The sequence below is a fragment of the Pseudorca crassidens genome, chromosome 5 (assembly GCF_039906515.1).
Source record: "Pseudorca crassidens isolate mPseCra1 chromosome 5, mPseCra1.hap1, whole genome shotgun sequence".
In the NCBI taxonomy this organism is placed as follows: Eukaryota; Metazoa; Chordata; class Mammalia; order Artiodactyla; family Delphinidae; genus Pseudorca; species Pseudorca crassidens.
Window position 1 is genome coordinate 100,564,292 of NC_090300.1, and position 14,613 is coordinate 100,578,904.

The 14,613-nt window shown below is 39.5% G+C and overlaps 1 protein-coding gene and 1 long non-coding RNA gene across 2 annotated transcripts; one reads left to right on the forward strand and one right to left on the reverse strand.

Moving 5' to 3' along the window:
• Positions 1-1,828: 1,828 nt before the first annotated feature.
• On the reverse strand, positions 1,829-8,167 carry LOC137225262 (uncharacterized). Its single transcript, XR_010943758.1, has 3 exons — positions 7,996-8,167; positions 5,721-5,862; positions 1,829-1,964 (listed from the first exon to the last, which is right to left on the reverse strand). It is a non-coding gene; the product is annotated as an uncharacterized lncRNA (long non-coding RNA).
• A 60-nt stretch (positions 8,168-8,227) lies between these two features.
• On the forward strand, positions 8,228-12,871 carry RPL24 (ribosomal protein L24). The gene is made up of 6 exons (XM_067739028.1): positions 8,228-8,306; positions 8,438-8,513; positions 9,049-9,159; positions 11,501-11,637; positions 12,056-12,119; positions 12,752-12,871. The coding sequence occupies exons 1-6, from the start codon at positions 8,302-8,304 to the stop codon at positions 12,830-12,832; spliced, it is 474 nt and encodes a 157-aa protein (XP_067595129.1). The 5' UTR covers positions 8,228-8,301; the 3' UTR covers positions 12,833-12,871.
• Positions 12,872-14,613: the final 1,742 nt, after the last annotated feature.

The following is a 14,613-nucleotide window of genomic DNA, read 5'->3' on the forward strand; positions in this document are numbered from 1 at the left end:
GCTGCTTTAAGTGTTGAGCACACTGGGAACATCAATAGTCAATTTAAATTATTTAGTGAAGCCTAATTATTTTGAATCGTTTTCCTTGGCTCTTAATGAGTTGACAGGTGTTATTGAAACTGCTCCTTTGTTCTGTTTATTCAAGGAGTCAATTTTTCAAGTGACTTTAGAATTAGCCTTTATGAATAGGCTGTATTGAACAGGTGAGAATATTTTTAAAGAAGTTGAGAAAACACTAATTCAATACACCTAAGTGGAATCTTCTGTTTTAAAAAGGTAGAAAAAGCCTTAGTTTGACAGATTTACAACACTTGTGAAAATGTAAGGTGTAAAGCCTATGGTTATAACATCATTGTATTATTAATTAGCAGATTCTTTGTGGAAAACATTTGAATCCACCACGTGTTGAGCCAGTGGTGTCAACAATAAACTTCATTTGTTCTTATGGGTTTACCATCATCAGCCCATGAATTTTTGTCAGAAATAGCAGCTGAATATCCTGACTTGCCCTACCACACAGTGTTTGATGACTTACCAGTGGTATCATTTTATTATTATTATTAATTTTTTTTAGCTCAGGGCCAAGATTGAAATTTTTTCAAATGAAAAGAACCTCCCTTAACCACTATTTTGGAACACTTATTGAATGGCTTTAGGATTCGTTTTTTGCTAATTTTGATCATGTGATGATGCTTCTTAACAAACTCAAGCTAAGGACAATGCAGCACTTACATGCAAAACTTATTCTGTGGTAAAGTCATTTCAATAATCACTAACGTTATTTGATTCAAAAGTTAAAAAGGAAGCTGTCCATTCTCAAACAAATTTGCAGTGGTTATATTTTTCGAGCTCAAATTACAGTTTTAGTAGTGTTGTTGAGACCTCAATGCAAATGCAAAGAAAATTTCCATGTTTCAAGACCAATTTAACTGTGCATTTTGGAGCTTTCACTTAACTTTCAATTGGAAATAATTAATCTGACATGCTAAAAGGAAAATATCAAGAAAATAGTCTAATTCTATAATTGCCTTCCAAGAGATTAATATGTTCAATTTAAATCATATGTCCTTGGATTGATGGCAGTATTTGTCAGGGTGAAAAGACATTTTTCAAAGACAAAAGTTGTAAAATCTCATTAGAGATCAGGATTAACAGATTAATATTTGCAATTGATTTTGATGATAGGGAAATGTTAAGAGAAATGTTATCCTCCCCCTCCCCAAAAAGAATTTCATTCTTTTCTTTAGTAGATCTGTTTTACAAAAACGTACTCAATATTATTATATTTTAAATTTTGTCAATGGATATATTGTGGAAATTGGTTTTCTCTCTTGTTATAGAAATACTTATATAAATATTCTCAATTTTGCCTCTTAGCCCATGAAGCCTCAAACACTTAATATTTCCAAACCTCTGTTCTGGAGGAAATAAAATCTGAGTAGGAAATTAGCCAGTGAAAGGGAGGAAAGATTCCAGCCAAAGAAGACAGCTTGGGCACATGCGTGAGAACCAATAGAGTATGTGAACAGTACTAAGCAGTTATTGCATTCTGAATCATATAAATACCATGCTTCGTTCCTCTTGCATTTTTGAGCCAATCGGTAATACCAGTTTCTTCCAGAAGATGGCTCCCTTCATTTAGCCAAAATTTTATTATGAAACATTTCCAACATACAGAAAATTTGAAAGAACTTTACAGGGAACACTCATAAACCCACCACTTTGATTCTCTTATCAACATTTTATTATACTTATTTTATCACATATCTATCCCTCCCCTCCATCCATCTCGTTTTTTGATGTATCTCCCTATATACTTCAACAAGTATTTCATTAACTAGTGTTCAAAATTTATTTAGTTTCCTGTTTTTTTTAAATAATAGTTACGGTAATTCCCTGGCGGTCCAATGATTAGGATTCCGAGCTTCACTTCAGGGGGCACAGGTTCAATCCCTGGTCGGGAACTAAGATGGTGCATGCCACGTGGTACAGCCAAAAAAAAAAAAAAAAAAAGATATAAAGTAAAATTTACATGAATACTCAAATCTTAAATGAACATTCACTGAGTTTTGACCAACTGTGTTTAATTAACCCAAAATCCATAAAGACATAGAACATTACCATTAAAACAGAAAGTTCTCTCATACCCTTTCCCATTCAATAATTCCTCTCCCACCCAGAAGCAACCACTGTTCTGATTTTTTTTTCCATCATAGGTTAGATTTGTATGGTGTAGAACTTGATACACACAGAATCATACAATATGTACTTTTTTTTTTTTGGTAAGGCTTCTTTCATTTAGCATAAGGTTTTGGGGACTCATGTTGATGAGTAAGTCAGTAGTTTATTCCATTTTATTTGAGTAGTAGTCCATTATATGAATATATATTATAGTTTGTCTATATATTCACATTTGATACAACACCGAGAGTGTTTCTTGTATGTATTATGAATAAAGATGATATAAACATTCTTGTATAAAGTGGGTTTTTGTTTGTTTTAAAAATTTTTTAAATTACAAAATAATACAGGTGGTACTTATTCCTCCTATTTTCAGGATTGAATTGCGGGGCTTAAATCTTTCAATCCCTAAACACTTTATAATTGTTTGAAACTTTTTATCATGGAAAAGTAATTAAAAGAGTACATAACAGGACTTCCCTGGTGGCACAGTAGTTAAGAATCCACCTGGCAATGCAAGGGACACGGGTTTGATCCCTGATCTGGGAGGATCCCACATGCCGCGGAGCAACTAAGCCCATGCACCACAACTACTGAGCCTGCACTCTAAAGCCTGTGAGCCACAACAACTGAGCCCGCATGCTGCAACTACCGAAGCCCACGCGCCTAGAGCCCGTGCTCCACAAAGAGAAGCCACCGTGATGAGAAGCCCGGGCACCGCAATGAAGACCCAATGCAGCCAAAAATAAAGAAGAAGAATAATTTTTTTAATTAAAAAAAAAGTACATAACTATATAGACTATTGTGATGAACTCTCCTACACAACACCCAGCTTCAACTATTATCCACTTCTGGCCAATCATTTTTTTCATCCATGCCCTTACCCACTAGTCCCTTCCTCAGATTATTTTAAGGCAAATCCCAGCCATCCTGCTATTTCATCTGTAAATATTTAGTATGTATCTCTAAATTTCAATATAAGAACTCTTTTTTTTTTATTAAACACACAGTACAATTACAATAGCTAAAGAATTGACAGTACATCTTAATATCAAAAGTCCAGTCAGTATTCAAATTACCCCTATGGTTTATCCAGCTTGGTTGTTCAAATCAGGCCTCAGTTAAAATCCATATGTTGCAATTAGTTGAGGAGGCTCTTAAATTTTTTTTAATCTATAGGCAGAGCCAGCTTCAAGTTGTGCAACCTATGCAGTCACACTGGGTCCCTTGCTCAGGGGTATCCCATGCTTGGAGTCTAATGCTCTGCAGTCGCTGTCTTGAAAGTCTTAATAATTGTATCCTTGCATTTGTGTTTTTTAAGTGAAGTATAATGGGACGATAGAGCATGTGCCTGGGGCTTGCCACCTCAGCTCCCTTGTAGGCCCACTCCTTGCAGCCTCCTCTCTTTCCAGGGATGGGTTCCAGAGGGCCGCTGGTTCTACAGTCCCTTGACTCACTCCTTCCCCTCCCCCTCAGCTCTCTCCAAAGCAGGCAGCACCATCATGCATTATGCCAGTTTGACATCTACCCAGGAGGATGGTGGAAGGAGATGGCTGGCTGAACTTCCCAGCAGCACTGAGGCAGTTTGTTGGTCCGGTGCCTCTAAGGAGGGGGACCTGAGAGCAGGTAGGCCTGGAATGTTCATGCACAATGTCAAGTCTCAGGGCAGGACCCTGGGCACCTATGAGGGGCTGCATTGGCCCAGCGAATGTCCTTGCCTGAGAGAGCATGAAGTTAAATAGCAATTGAAAAAATATCATGAAAGGTCGAGAGATAGATTGCAGAAGAAAGGAAATAGCTTATTTTAGTACTTTAAGGACATCTTTTTCCTGCTTTTTGACAAAGGGACCCCATACTTTCATTTTACACTGGACCCTGCAAATTATTTATATAGCTGGTTCTGTTCATTCGTTCTTCTCTCTCTCTCTCAATTTTACATGATGTTGAAGAAATTAAGTCATCCTGTAGATGCCAGTTGCAACCATGTGGAGTCATTTCACATGTTCCTCTGTCCCCTATAATTTATATAATGGGTAGATATGAAAACTTGATTAGAGTTATATTTTTAAGAGAATTCTTTAAATTTTAATAATGCTTCATAATTTTAAAGAAAGATTCATAACTGTTCACTTAGTAATTTATTGATTTATTTATTTATTTATTTTGCGGTACGCGGGCCTCACTGTTGTGGCCTCTCCCGTTGCGGAGCACAGCCCCCGGACGGGCAGGCTCAAAGGCCATGGCTCACGGGCCCAGCCGCTCCGCAGCATGTGGGATCTTCCCGGGCCGGGGCATGAACCCGTGTCCCCCGCATCAGCAGGCGGACTCTCAACCACTGCGCCACCAGGGAAGCCCCACTGAGTAATTTTTAAACCTAGTTATTTTCTAATCTAGTTACTAGGCATTCCTTTCAAAGCCCTCCCTGAGGCCAATGCCTGAGAGTCTTGGGATTGATCAGCCTACTGGGAACGCTGATGATAGATTCTAAAAAGGCAGGATCCCTCCCCACAACTGAGGAGAGAATGCTATTGGAAGAAAACACTAAGATTGGTGCCTAAGTCATTCCGAAGGCATTCGTGTTTACACATTCCTGTTGTTGTCTTATTTTAACTTTTTCTGCCTCTTAACGCTGTCAAAATTCTTCCATAGGCTTCTGTGAGATGACTGTCATGGATATCTATTTCCTTTGACCTCATCTGCTCAGCCTCCTTCAGTAAATTCTTTCTCCATTTCTCCTATCCCGTAAATATTAGTATTTCCTGATTCCTTTGGCTGACTCACTCTAGTCACTCTTTCTAGGGGTGGCAGACCCAGAGATGCCCTATCCAGATCCCTCTTCAAGCAAGAGCTTGAAGACATCATAGTTAGCAATGTCCTCCAGCTGTCAGCAGAGTCTGGCTCAGCTGCTGAGCACCACCTCACTTAGGTCATGAACTCCCTGGGTCAACCCACATCTGCTGACTAAGCAAGGTGGGGGTATAAAGAGAATTGATCATTTGACTCAAAAAGGGATACTCTGACAGGCAATAATTGTTCCAGAGCTCCTGGCAGGGTTGACTGGGGTTTAGTTGGGCCAGTAATGCATTTGCCTTCTTCTGCCTAACATTGCTTCCTCCTTCCTTTCATAGGACCTGGTCCCTAATAAATACCTTTTACTCTAAACATAGTCTCAGTAAGTGCTTCCAGAGAAGACAGCCTGTGACAGTAGGTGATGCTATCCCACATATTCTACTATCACCTATAGATCCATTACTCCTAAAATACATCCTATTCCAAACACTCCTCTAAACTTGTTTATCTTCCCACTACACAATTCCACCTTAACATCCTACGGGCATCGTGAACTTGGTCTTTCCCAAAGTGACCCTTTCCTCACAAACACGCTCCTTCCTCTTATCTGTCTTCTTTTGACAAATGATACCGCTATTCACTAAGTCTCCATCTTCAAATTTTCCTTACTTCCTGCATTATCTATTGCTATGTTAACAAATTATTCCTAAAACAAAGTAGTTTAAAACAACAAACATTTATGATCTCACCGTTTTTATGGGTTAGGAATTCAAGAGGGTTTATCTGGGCGGAAACTGGAAGAGCAAGAAACATGTTCTACCCCAGAGCCTCCGGAGGGAGCACGGATCGCTTGACTTCAGCCTAGTGATACTGATTTCAGACTTCCAGCCTCTAGACCCATAAGAGAATACATTTGTCATGTTTTAAGCCATCAAGTTTGTGGTTATTTGTTACAGCAACCACAGGAAACTAATACAGCAGGAGACTATGTATAAAAGGTGAAGAAACAGTGAAGAGAATGCTCTGTTCTCAGGAAGTATATAGACGCCCAGAAAAGCACCAATTTTGGAGTGAAGCTGTCTTTTGCCTATTAAAGAGAAAGGATAAAGTCTGCAAAAATTTATGGATGGTGTTGGAAACTGTGCTTTATGACACTATATAAAATGCTTTTAGGGGTTTCTGTATAATTTCTTCTTATTATAAGAGTGTTTGAACACAATGTAAGGTGTGATACATACAAAGTGTTATAAAGAACCCTGAAATGCCAGCTCTAGGAAAGAGTAAAAGAGCTAAAATCCATAAGACCGAGTCTCCTGCTTTTCCTCCACGGAGTTAGACCAAAAATAATTTCGAGGACCGACAGAACAAAATCTTCCTAAAATGCTTGGGAAGGGACTATAAATTCTGGGGTTCTGTGAAGTAAACAGATCCAAAATCCTGCAGGTAGACCTTGGCTCCACCCTCTACTCACATCCAGCTCTGCCTTGTGGAGCTTGTAGAAGCCAGGACTATTCCAGAAAGATTTTTTTTTAAGTGATCAAACAATTTTATCACCAGTAATTTAAAACAAAGAAAGTTAGATGGATGTCAGAGTCAAGTTCAAAAACCATGGAAGCTGAGGTATCCATCTGCCTGTAGTCTATTTAGACAAAGTCTTCTAAGTATACCAGACACTCTCAACAGCTGGTCAGAGTTGGTCAGGCTGTCAAATTCCTTCCCTTTGCTTCTTTGGTTTTTCAACTCCATTCATCTCTCTATTCATTCATTCTTGAGATTGTTTCCAACATATGTGCAGCTTTCTTAATATCAGTCAGCCACCTTGTTGGACTTTTTAAATCTCTTCAACCACCTATTTGCAGAACTTTTTAGGGTTCGTTGCTTATATAGAGAGTGTCCAGAAGAAGGAAATTTCCTACTCTACCCATTTTGAGTTCTTGTGGCTGGACTAATAATAAAATCAACACACAACAGATGAACAGGAGAAAAAGAAAATTAAACAAATTTAATTCATGTGCACAGAGGTCTCACAGAAATAAGTCCTAAGTAAGAAGTTGCAAAAGCAGGCAGCTTTTATATTTTTTAGACAAAGGAACAATAATTAGTAAGGAATTTAAGCAAAGTTTGGGCTTTGGGTAGTAAATTAGTATCAAAGTTTGTTTACACAAGCTTCTGTGCCCTGAATTCCCTATCTCTGATAATAATGATGTCTTCCTATCTTCTGGTACAGTACAGCGAGAGAGTATGAGAGATTTATTTCCTGCTTCCAAGGGGACACAGAGGAGGGTCTAAGTATCCCTCTTGCACCTACCGGTTCTTAAGTAACATGAATGCAAAATATCCACTATGCCATTGAGGCATACTTTGGAGCAGCCTGCCAATGGGCTCCAACAACAGCATAAACCGATCATTAGATTTGTTTCCTAGTCAAGTACTCCAGCCTTGCACACAATTCAAGGATTCTCTTTTGCCATTCCCCATCATTTGCTGAAGTACAGAGCATTACAGAAGGGGTCAAGCGATCCAGGCATCGGCCTTCCCAGTGGGCCCGGGCAGGGCTGCCTTTTCCAGAGAAGGGCTTTACCGTTTCCTGAGCAACCACCGGCCGCTACCCCCACACCCCCGCCTCTAGGTAGCAGCCGGCAGCCTGGCAATCGACCGCCACCGGCAGTCGTCATTTTGCAATGCTTCGGCGCTTACTTAATATAGAGTTTGTAAACTAAATGAATTAATGTATGCATATGATTTAGCACGAGTCCTGGCACACAGAAAGAGAACACTCAACGAACGTTAATTATAATTAATGCAAAACGCCATCAAGCACAATTCCATTTGCACGGCCTCAGAGACAGTTCAGATGTCCTTATTTTTTTGCAAATGTGGAAACTATTACAATTTAATTTTGTTAGTTAAGGAAATGGGCCAGCACAGAAGGCAAAATATGATTTTAGGTTTTACCTAAGCGGTATTCATCTATACATCACTAAACTATAAGAGGGAGGGGAGAGAGGAGCCTCTTCTCTTTACCTCACGTTCCCTGCAGTAGGACGAAGCTCTAGGAGAGACGACAGAATGACTCAGAAAGCAACTGCCTGCCTGTCCCTCCCTCCCCGCCTGTAGAGCCTTAACGGCCTCTAGCGCAGTTACTCCAGAGGCAGACGGCCACCGGGGAACTCTAGACGTGTCTCCCCGGCGAGGTGACGTCATCACCGAACGCCGGGGTTAGGGAAGAGAATTGTGGGAGGAGATTGCTTTCCCACGACCTTATAAGGGCTTTTCCCATGATCCTTTCCTTCTTTTCGCCATCTTTTCTTCTCGCCGGCGCTAGCAGCAATGAAGTAAGCAGGAACCTTATATCCCAATCCTCTTGCATCTTCGGGCAAAGGGCCTCTCCGGCATCCCAGGCATGGCTTCTTCTTTCCGAAGATATCCCCTACCCCACCTAATGTGCTTTCGCTTTTCGTTACAGGGTCGAGCTATGCAGTTTCAGCGGGTACAAGATCTACCCAGGACACGGGAGGCGCTACGCCAGGACCGACGGGAAGGTGAAAGGCCGCTTGGGCTAAACGCACCTTTGCTGCTAAGGAAAGACCGGTCTCGTTCAGTCTAGGCGGGATCCTTCACCACATCACCCTTGGTCCCTGAAAAGCTTGTTCCGGGGACCCTGTGTGCAATGATTGTTAGGATCAGAAACCTCTAAGTGAATCAGTCTTGAGCTTTGATCGAATGTAAATCAGGTCGGAAGTTAGGAGCTTGTGTAACATTAATGTTCCAGTGTAAGGGCAGTGGGCCACCGGGGTATTTGGCTATTTTATGGGCACCAGGTCCTTTTGGAATCTCGGGAGGGACAGGAGTTAGATGCCTTCCAGAATTTGACACCCAACTCTCCTCTGCGTTATGAACTTAGGTTTGTCTACTCGAGAAAAGGCAGGGCGAAACGCAGAGTTTCCTGCCAGTTCTGTGATACAAGCCTTTTGGTCTGTATGGGCCTCAGTTTTGTAAAATGAGAGGATAGAATTAGAATATTAATTCACTAGTAATTTCAAGCTCAAGACTCCTACTTTGAACTTGTCACGACAGGTTTTCCAATTTCTTAATGCAAAATGTGAGTCGGCATTCCTTTCCAAGAGGAATCCTCGTCAGATCAACTGGACTGTCCTCTACAGAAGAAAGCACAAAAAGGGACAGTCGGTAAGTGAAATGCACTTTCATGTTGTTGAAACTGAGCATCATTTACTGCTTTTTAAAGTTAAATGAGACAGTATGTGAAAGTACTCCTAACTGAAAAGCATCAGACAGTGAAGTGAAAATGATGGATATAGAGAGTGCCTCCTTATACATCTTAGGCTCACAGTAAAAATATCAAGTTGAAATTTGAAAGCATTCCCCCTTCCAGAGTTAGGTAAATTACATTAAGCTCACTTGGGTTATAGTGCACCATTAAAGTGTTTAAGATGTTCAAGTGGTGGCAACTAAATAGTTCTGTGAAAACTTGGTATTGGTTATAATGCTTATAGAATTATTCCCAATGTAGGTATCATATTGTGGAGTCTTCCAGCATATTAGTTCTTAAAACTGGTTGTGTTTTTTGAAGTGGTCTTTTAGGTTGTTGAAACAGATTTTTGAGAAAAGGTTTGAGTGTCATGGCAAGAGAATTAGTATTCAGGAGGCTTGTGAATATTTAGTGAGTGAGCACCTCCTGGGTGAAAGACATGGCTAGGTATTATGGGAGTTCAGAGGAAGGAAAAATTCTAAATAGGGGGATGTGACATACCCAGTAGGGTGGCCGTTATCCAAACGGGGGTGGGGGTGGGAGGAATTACAAATGTTGGTGGGGATGTGGAGAAATTGGAACCCTGTGCATTGCTGAATGAAGATGGTGCAGGCACTGTGGAAAGTGGTTTGGCAGTTTCTCAAAAAGTTAAAGAGAATTACCGTCATATGATCTAGCAATTCCATTTCTAAGTCTATATACGCAAAAGAATTGTAAGCAGGGACTTAAACAGATTACTTGTACACTGATGTTCACGGTGCTGTTATTCACAGTAGCCAAAAGGTGGAAACAACCAAATGTCCCATCAGTGGATGAATGGATAACTAAGTGTGATAAATACATACAGTGAAATATTATTCAGCCTTAAAAAGCTGACAGGCCTGACATTATGCTAAGTGAAATAAGCCAGACACAAGAAGACAAATATTGTATGATTCCACTTTTATGGGGTACCTAGTTGTGGACAAATTCATAAAGACAAAGTAGAGGTTACCAGGCAGGACTAGGGGGGAAGGTGGAATAGGGAGCTATTATTTAATGGGTGCAGAGTTCGTTTTGAATTATGAAAAAAGTTCTGGAGATGGAAGTTGGTGTTTGCACAATATTACAATGCCACTGAATTACACACTTAAAAATGCTTTAAAATGGTCAACTTAATGTTATATATATTTTACCACAATAAGAAAAATATTTTTTAAATGGATTTGAGGTAAGAAAAATATAAACAGGTAAATACTGGCATTTTCTACAATAAAATTTCACCTCTGTATAAAGTTTAAAGTATTGGTAAAACGAGCATTTTGGTTAACCACAAATGTGCCCTCTTTTCTCCATATGTCCTGTTTAAAAATTTTAAGATATTTTGCGTATCCCTGCTTTAATAAATAGTTCATTTTATTTCTTCTTGGACTTAGAGATGCACACAAGATCTTTTTTCTCACAAGCACTGTAGCATAGGTTTCAGTATAGAATCTGCAGCAGATGTGTGAATTGTACTGTCTTGATTCCCAGACATTCCCTACATTTGGTGGCTTTCCTGTCTTAAATCATCTTCTAACTTGACTGTTTCTCCCAGTGTCAATACTTGGAGTAAAAACAAAATAGAGTTGAGGTTTGATAATTTTTTTCCGAAAGCACATTCTTTATCATAAAGTCTTGTTAAGATCACTTTTAAAGTACTATTCAGTTAACTTCCTTAGAGTTTAACTTTCTGTTCTTCTAAATAATGGCCAGGATTTGTAATAGATGGTTTAACCAATCCATAATCGGAAAACTTATCTGTGTATTGTAGTATTTTACATATAGATACTTTAAAAATATATATTTGTATGTATATTTCATTTCAAATAATTGCATGGATTATTTTTGGTCTTTTTTTTTTTTTTTTTTTTGCTGCACTGTGCAGCATGTGGGATCTCAGTTCCCCAACCAGGGATTGAACCTGGCAGTGAAAGCCCAGAGTCATAAGGACTAAGCCACCAGGGAACTCCCTGGTTGTATATTTCTGTGGTCTGAATTGTGTTCCCCCCCAAATTCATATGTTGAAACTGAGCCTCCAAGGTGATGGTTAGGAGGTGGGACCTTTGGGAGGTGATACAGCCATGAGGGCAGAGCCCTCATGAATGGAATTAGTGCCCTTATAAAAAAGGCCCGAGAGAGAGCTCATTTGCCCCCTTCTGACATGTGATATATTTCATTTCTTCCCGACATTCATGAAGCAAGGTTGCTAAGTGTGGTCCCCATCTTTTTGTTCTGTAGGAAGAAATTCAAAAGAAAAGAACCCGCCGTGCAGTCAAATTCCAGAGGGCCATAACTGGTGCATCTCTTGCTGATATAATGGCCAAGAGGAATCAGAAACCTGAAGTTAGGAAGGCTCAACGAGAACAAGCTATCAGGTGAGGAAGCTTTCATTATGAGCATTTCAGCTGTTGGAATGGATTTTAGGTTATGTTTGGGTTTATAGGCACAGAAATCTTAATCTCATGTTATTTTGTGTTGTGTTACTTGCATCTGTATAGGAATTGTGAAATTGTAAACACTCATGTTTAATAATACAGAAGTTTATACTATAGTCTAAATGATTTGTTGAAATTCTATATGCAATTATAAAGATACTGTACAATTTCTAACAAATGTTAAGCTGACTTGGTGGTTAATGACATTTGTTAATAAATCCTTTGGATTTATCATACAAATAATTGCAGGTGGGGAAGGAATATGTTAATTCTACTTTTCCCAAACACTAGTCTCTTGTTAATAGACTATACCCTTAAGGAGTAAAGTGCTTTGCTTATGTTATTTTTAACCCCACAGGGCTGCCAAGGAAGCAAAAAAGGCTAAGCAAGCATCTAAAAAGACAGCAATGGCTGCTGCAAAGGTAATTGTGGGATTATCTTGGATTTCTCATTTAAAGCAACAGAAAGATGTATTTTTAATCCAAATTGTGGTAAATGAAAGTTTCAGTTTTTTTAAGGAATTTAGTGCAAGGCTGTAATGGAAATGATGTCCATAATTGATTTCTGAGTGAGTGATTCCGGTCTCCAGAGAGGTCCCTTTGCTAAAGCCAAACGCGTATGTTAGTGCTATATAGAAATAGAAAGGGGGAAAATAAAGGTGTTTTAAAGTTTATTTTGAAATAATTCTAGATTTTCAGTAAAATTTTCTATAATTGTACAGAATTTACCCAGCTTTTATCAGTGTTAATTTCAATAACCATAGTAAAAATTTCAAACCAAAAAATTAGCATTCGTCCTTCTTCTGTTCTTAGGATACAGTTCAGGGTCCCACACTGCATCTAGTTGTGTCTCTTAACTCCTTCAATCTGATATCTTTGTCTTTCGTTTATATTTCATATAAAGGTGGACTTCATAATATTAGGAACACAGATAATTAGGAAAGCAGTCTAGGAAACAAACAGAATCTGGGCATAAGAGAGCAGTGATTGGGGGAAAAAAACCAAAACAAAACCTCACATGGAATAATGCCACATAACATATTGTCTTTTTACAGGCTCCCACAAAGGCAGCACCTAAGCAAAAGATTGTGAAGCCTGTGAAAGTTTCTGCTCCCCGTGTTGGTGGAAAACGCTAAGTTGGTAGCTTGGATTTTTAAATAAAGATCTGACTATAACTAGATTGTGGTGGAATTTTTACTCCTAAATTAGGCATGTTCAGCCTACACAGTAATAGCTAAACTACACAGTTAGGAATTTAAGAGCTAGGTGGGTTTTTTTGTTTTAATAAATTATTTATTTATGGCTGCATTGGGTCTTCTTTGCTGTGTGGGCTTTCTCTAGTTGCAGTGAGCAAGGGCTACTCTAAGTTGTGGAGCATGGGCTCTAGGCGCGCGGGCTTCAATAGTTGTGGCGTGTGGGCTCAGTAGTGTGGCTCACGGGCTTAGTTGCTCCGCGGCATGTGGGATCTTCACAGACCAGGGACCAAACCCGTGTCCCCTGCATTGGCAGGTGGATTCTTAACCACTGCACCACCAGGGAAGTCCAAGAGCTAGGTATTTTTTAAAGAGTTCATTTCTTGGGAATAGTGCCTCCTAATGTAAGCCTCTTGGAGAGATGTTAAGCAAGATGATGTGAATAAAATAAGATCTATATGGTTAAATGCAAGCTTTGCTCAGCTGAGGCTATAAGGGCATGTTACAGACTGCATTGTCTAAACTTTTTTTGTTACATAGCTACAAGTACTAGGATGTTGCATAGATTTTAGCCAGGTTGATTGCTAGAAGATGCATTTTTTTCTTCTGTCTGCAGAAAGGAAGCCTTCTTAATGAGTTATTTTCTTGTTAAATTACCCTTCTCCATAATAGACACATTTATTTCATATTGGGGATGCCTTTTGGTTCACTAGTATCTCACCTTTTAACGATTAGCTTATAGCTGAGTTAAAACTACTTAGAACTATCACCTGTATAATCTGTTCTTGCTTCCAGAAAATAAGCTTAAATGAATACAATTTCTTTTACATAAATGGGGTAAGGAAAATAGTAATTGTAATTGTTGTTAAGAATAGGCTTACAGGGCTTCCCTGGTGGCGCAGTGGTTGAGAATCTGCCTGCCAATGCAGGGGACACGGGTTCGAGCCCTGGTCTGGGAAGATCCTACATGCTGCGGAGCAACTGGGCCCATGAGCCACAATTACTGAGCCTGCGTGTCTGGGGCCTGTGCTCCGCAACAAGAGGCCGCGATAGTGAGAGGCCTGTGCACTGCGATGAAGAGTGGCCCCCACTTGCCACAACTAGAGAAAGCCCTTGCACAGAAACGAAGACCCAACACAGCCATAAATAAATAATTAAAACTTAAAAAAAAAATTGGCTTGCACTTCTTCAAAAAGCAGATCATCACGTACCACACTGTGCTAAGTTGCAAGGAAACAATGAACAAGGTACATCCTCTTGAGAAACATGCTTTTTATACATAGGAATAGTATGTGAAGGTAAAATACATCAACACTGCCCCTCACCTCCATTCTATCCAGGGTGATGGAATTAATGATTATATCTGGTGCTTGTTAAATTCAGGCATTGGTCTAGGTGTTGGGGATAAAACAGTCTTTGGAGGACTTGAAAACTGGAAAGGTTTATAAAGTAAATATACATATACAAGGTAAGCTGGTTGGCTGGCTTTTGCTTAGATTTTGTTTGGAAAAAAACCCTTTTTATTGTGATTTTTAAAAAATATATGAAAAAAGAGGTCATGCAGCTGTGAACAGAGAAAGCTTAAAAGCCAGTCAAAATACCCAACGTGAATGCAGAGCTACATGTTCTTACTTCTGAACACAATAAAATGTCCCCTTAAAAGCACTGCTTTTTTCGTCTAAATGCCTTAAAATGGAACTGCCCATTCTGATTACCTTTGAGTC

Bases quoted from the DNA above. Each gene is read 5' to 3' on its own strand.
- RPL24 (XM_067739028.1), top strand. The intron at 9,160-11,500 runs GTAAGTGAAATG...TTTGTTCTGTAG, and splicing joins AGCACAAAAAGGGACAGTCG to GAAGAAATTCAAAAGAAAAG. The intron at 11,638-12,055 runs GTGAGGAAGCTT...TTAACCCCACAG, and splicing joins CAACGAGAACAAGCTATCAG to GGCTGCCAAGGAAGCAAAAA.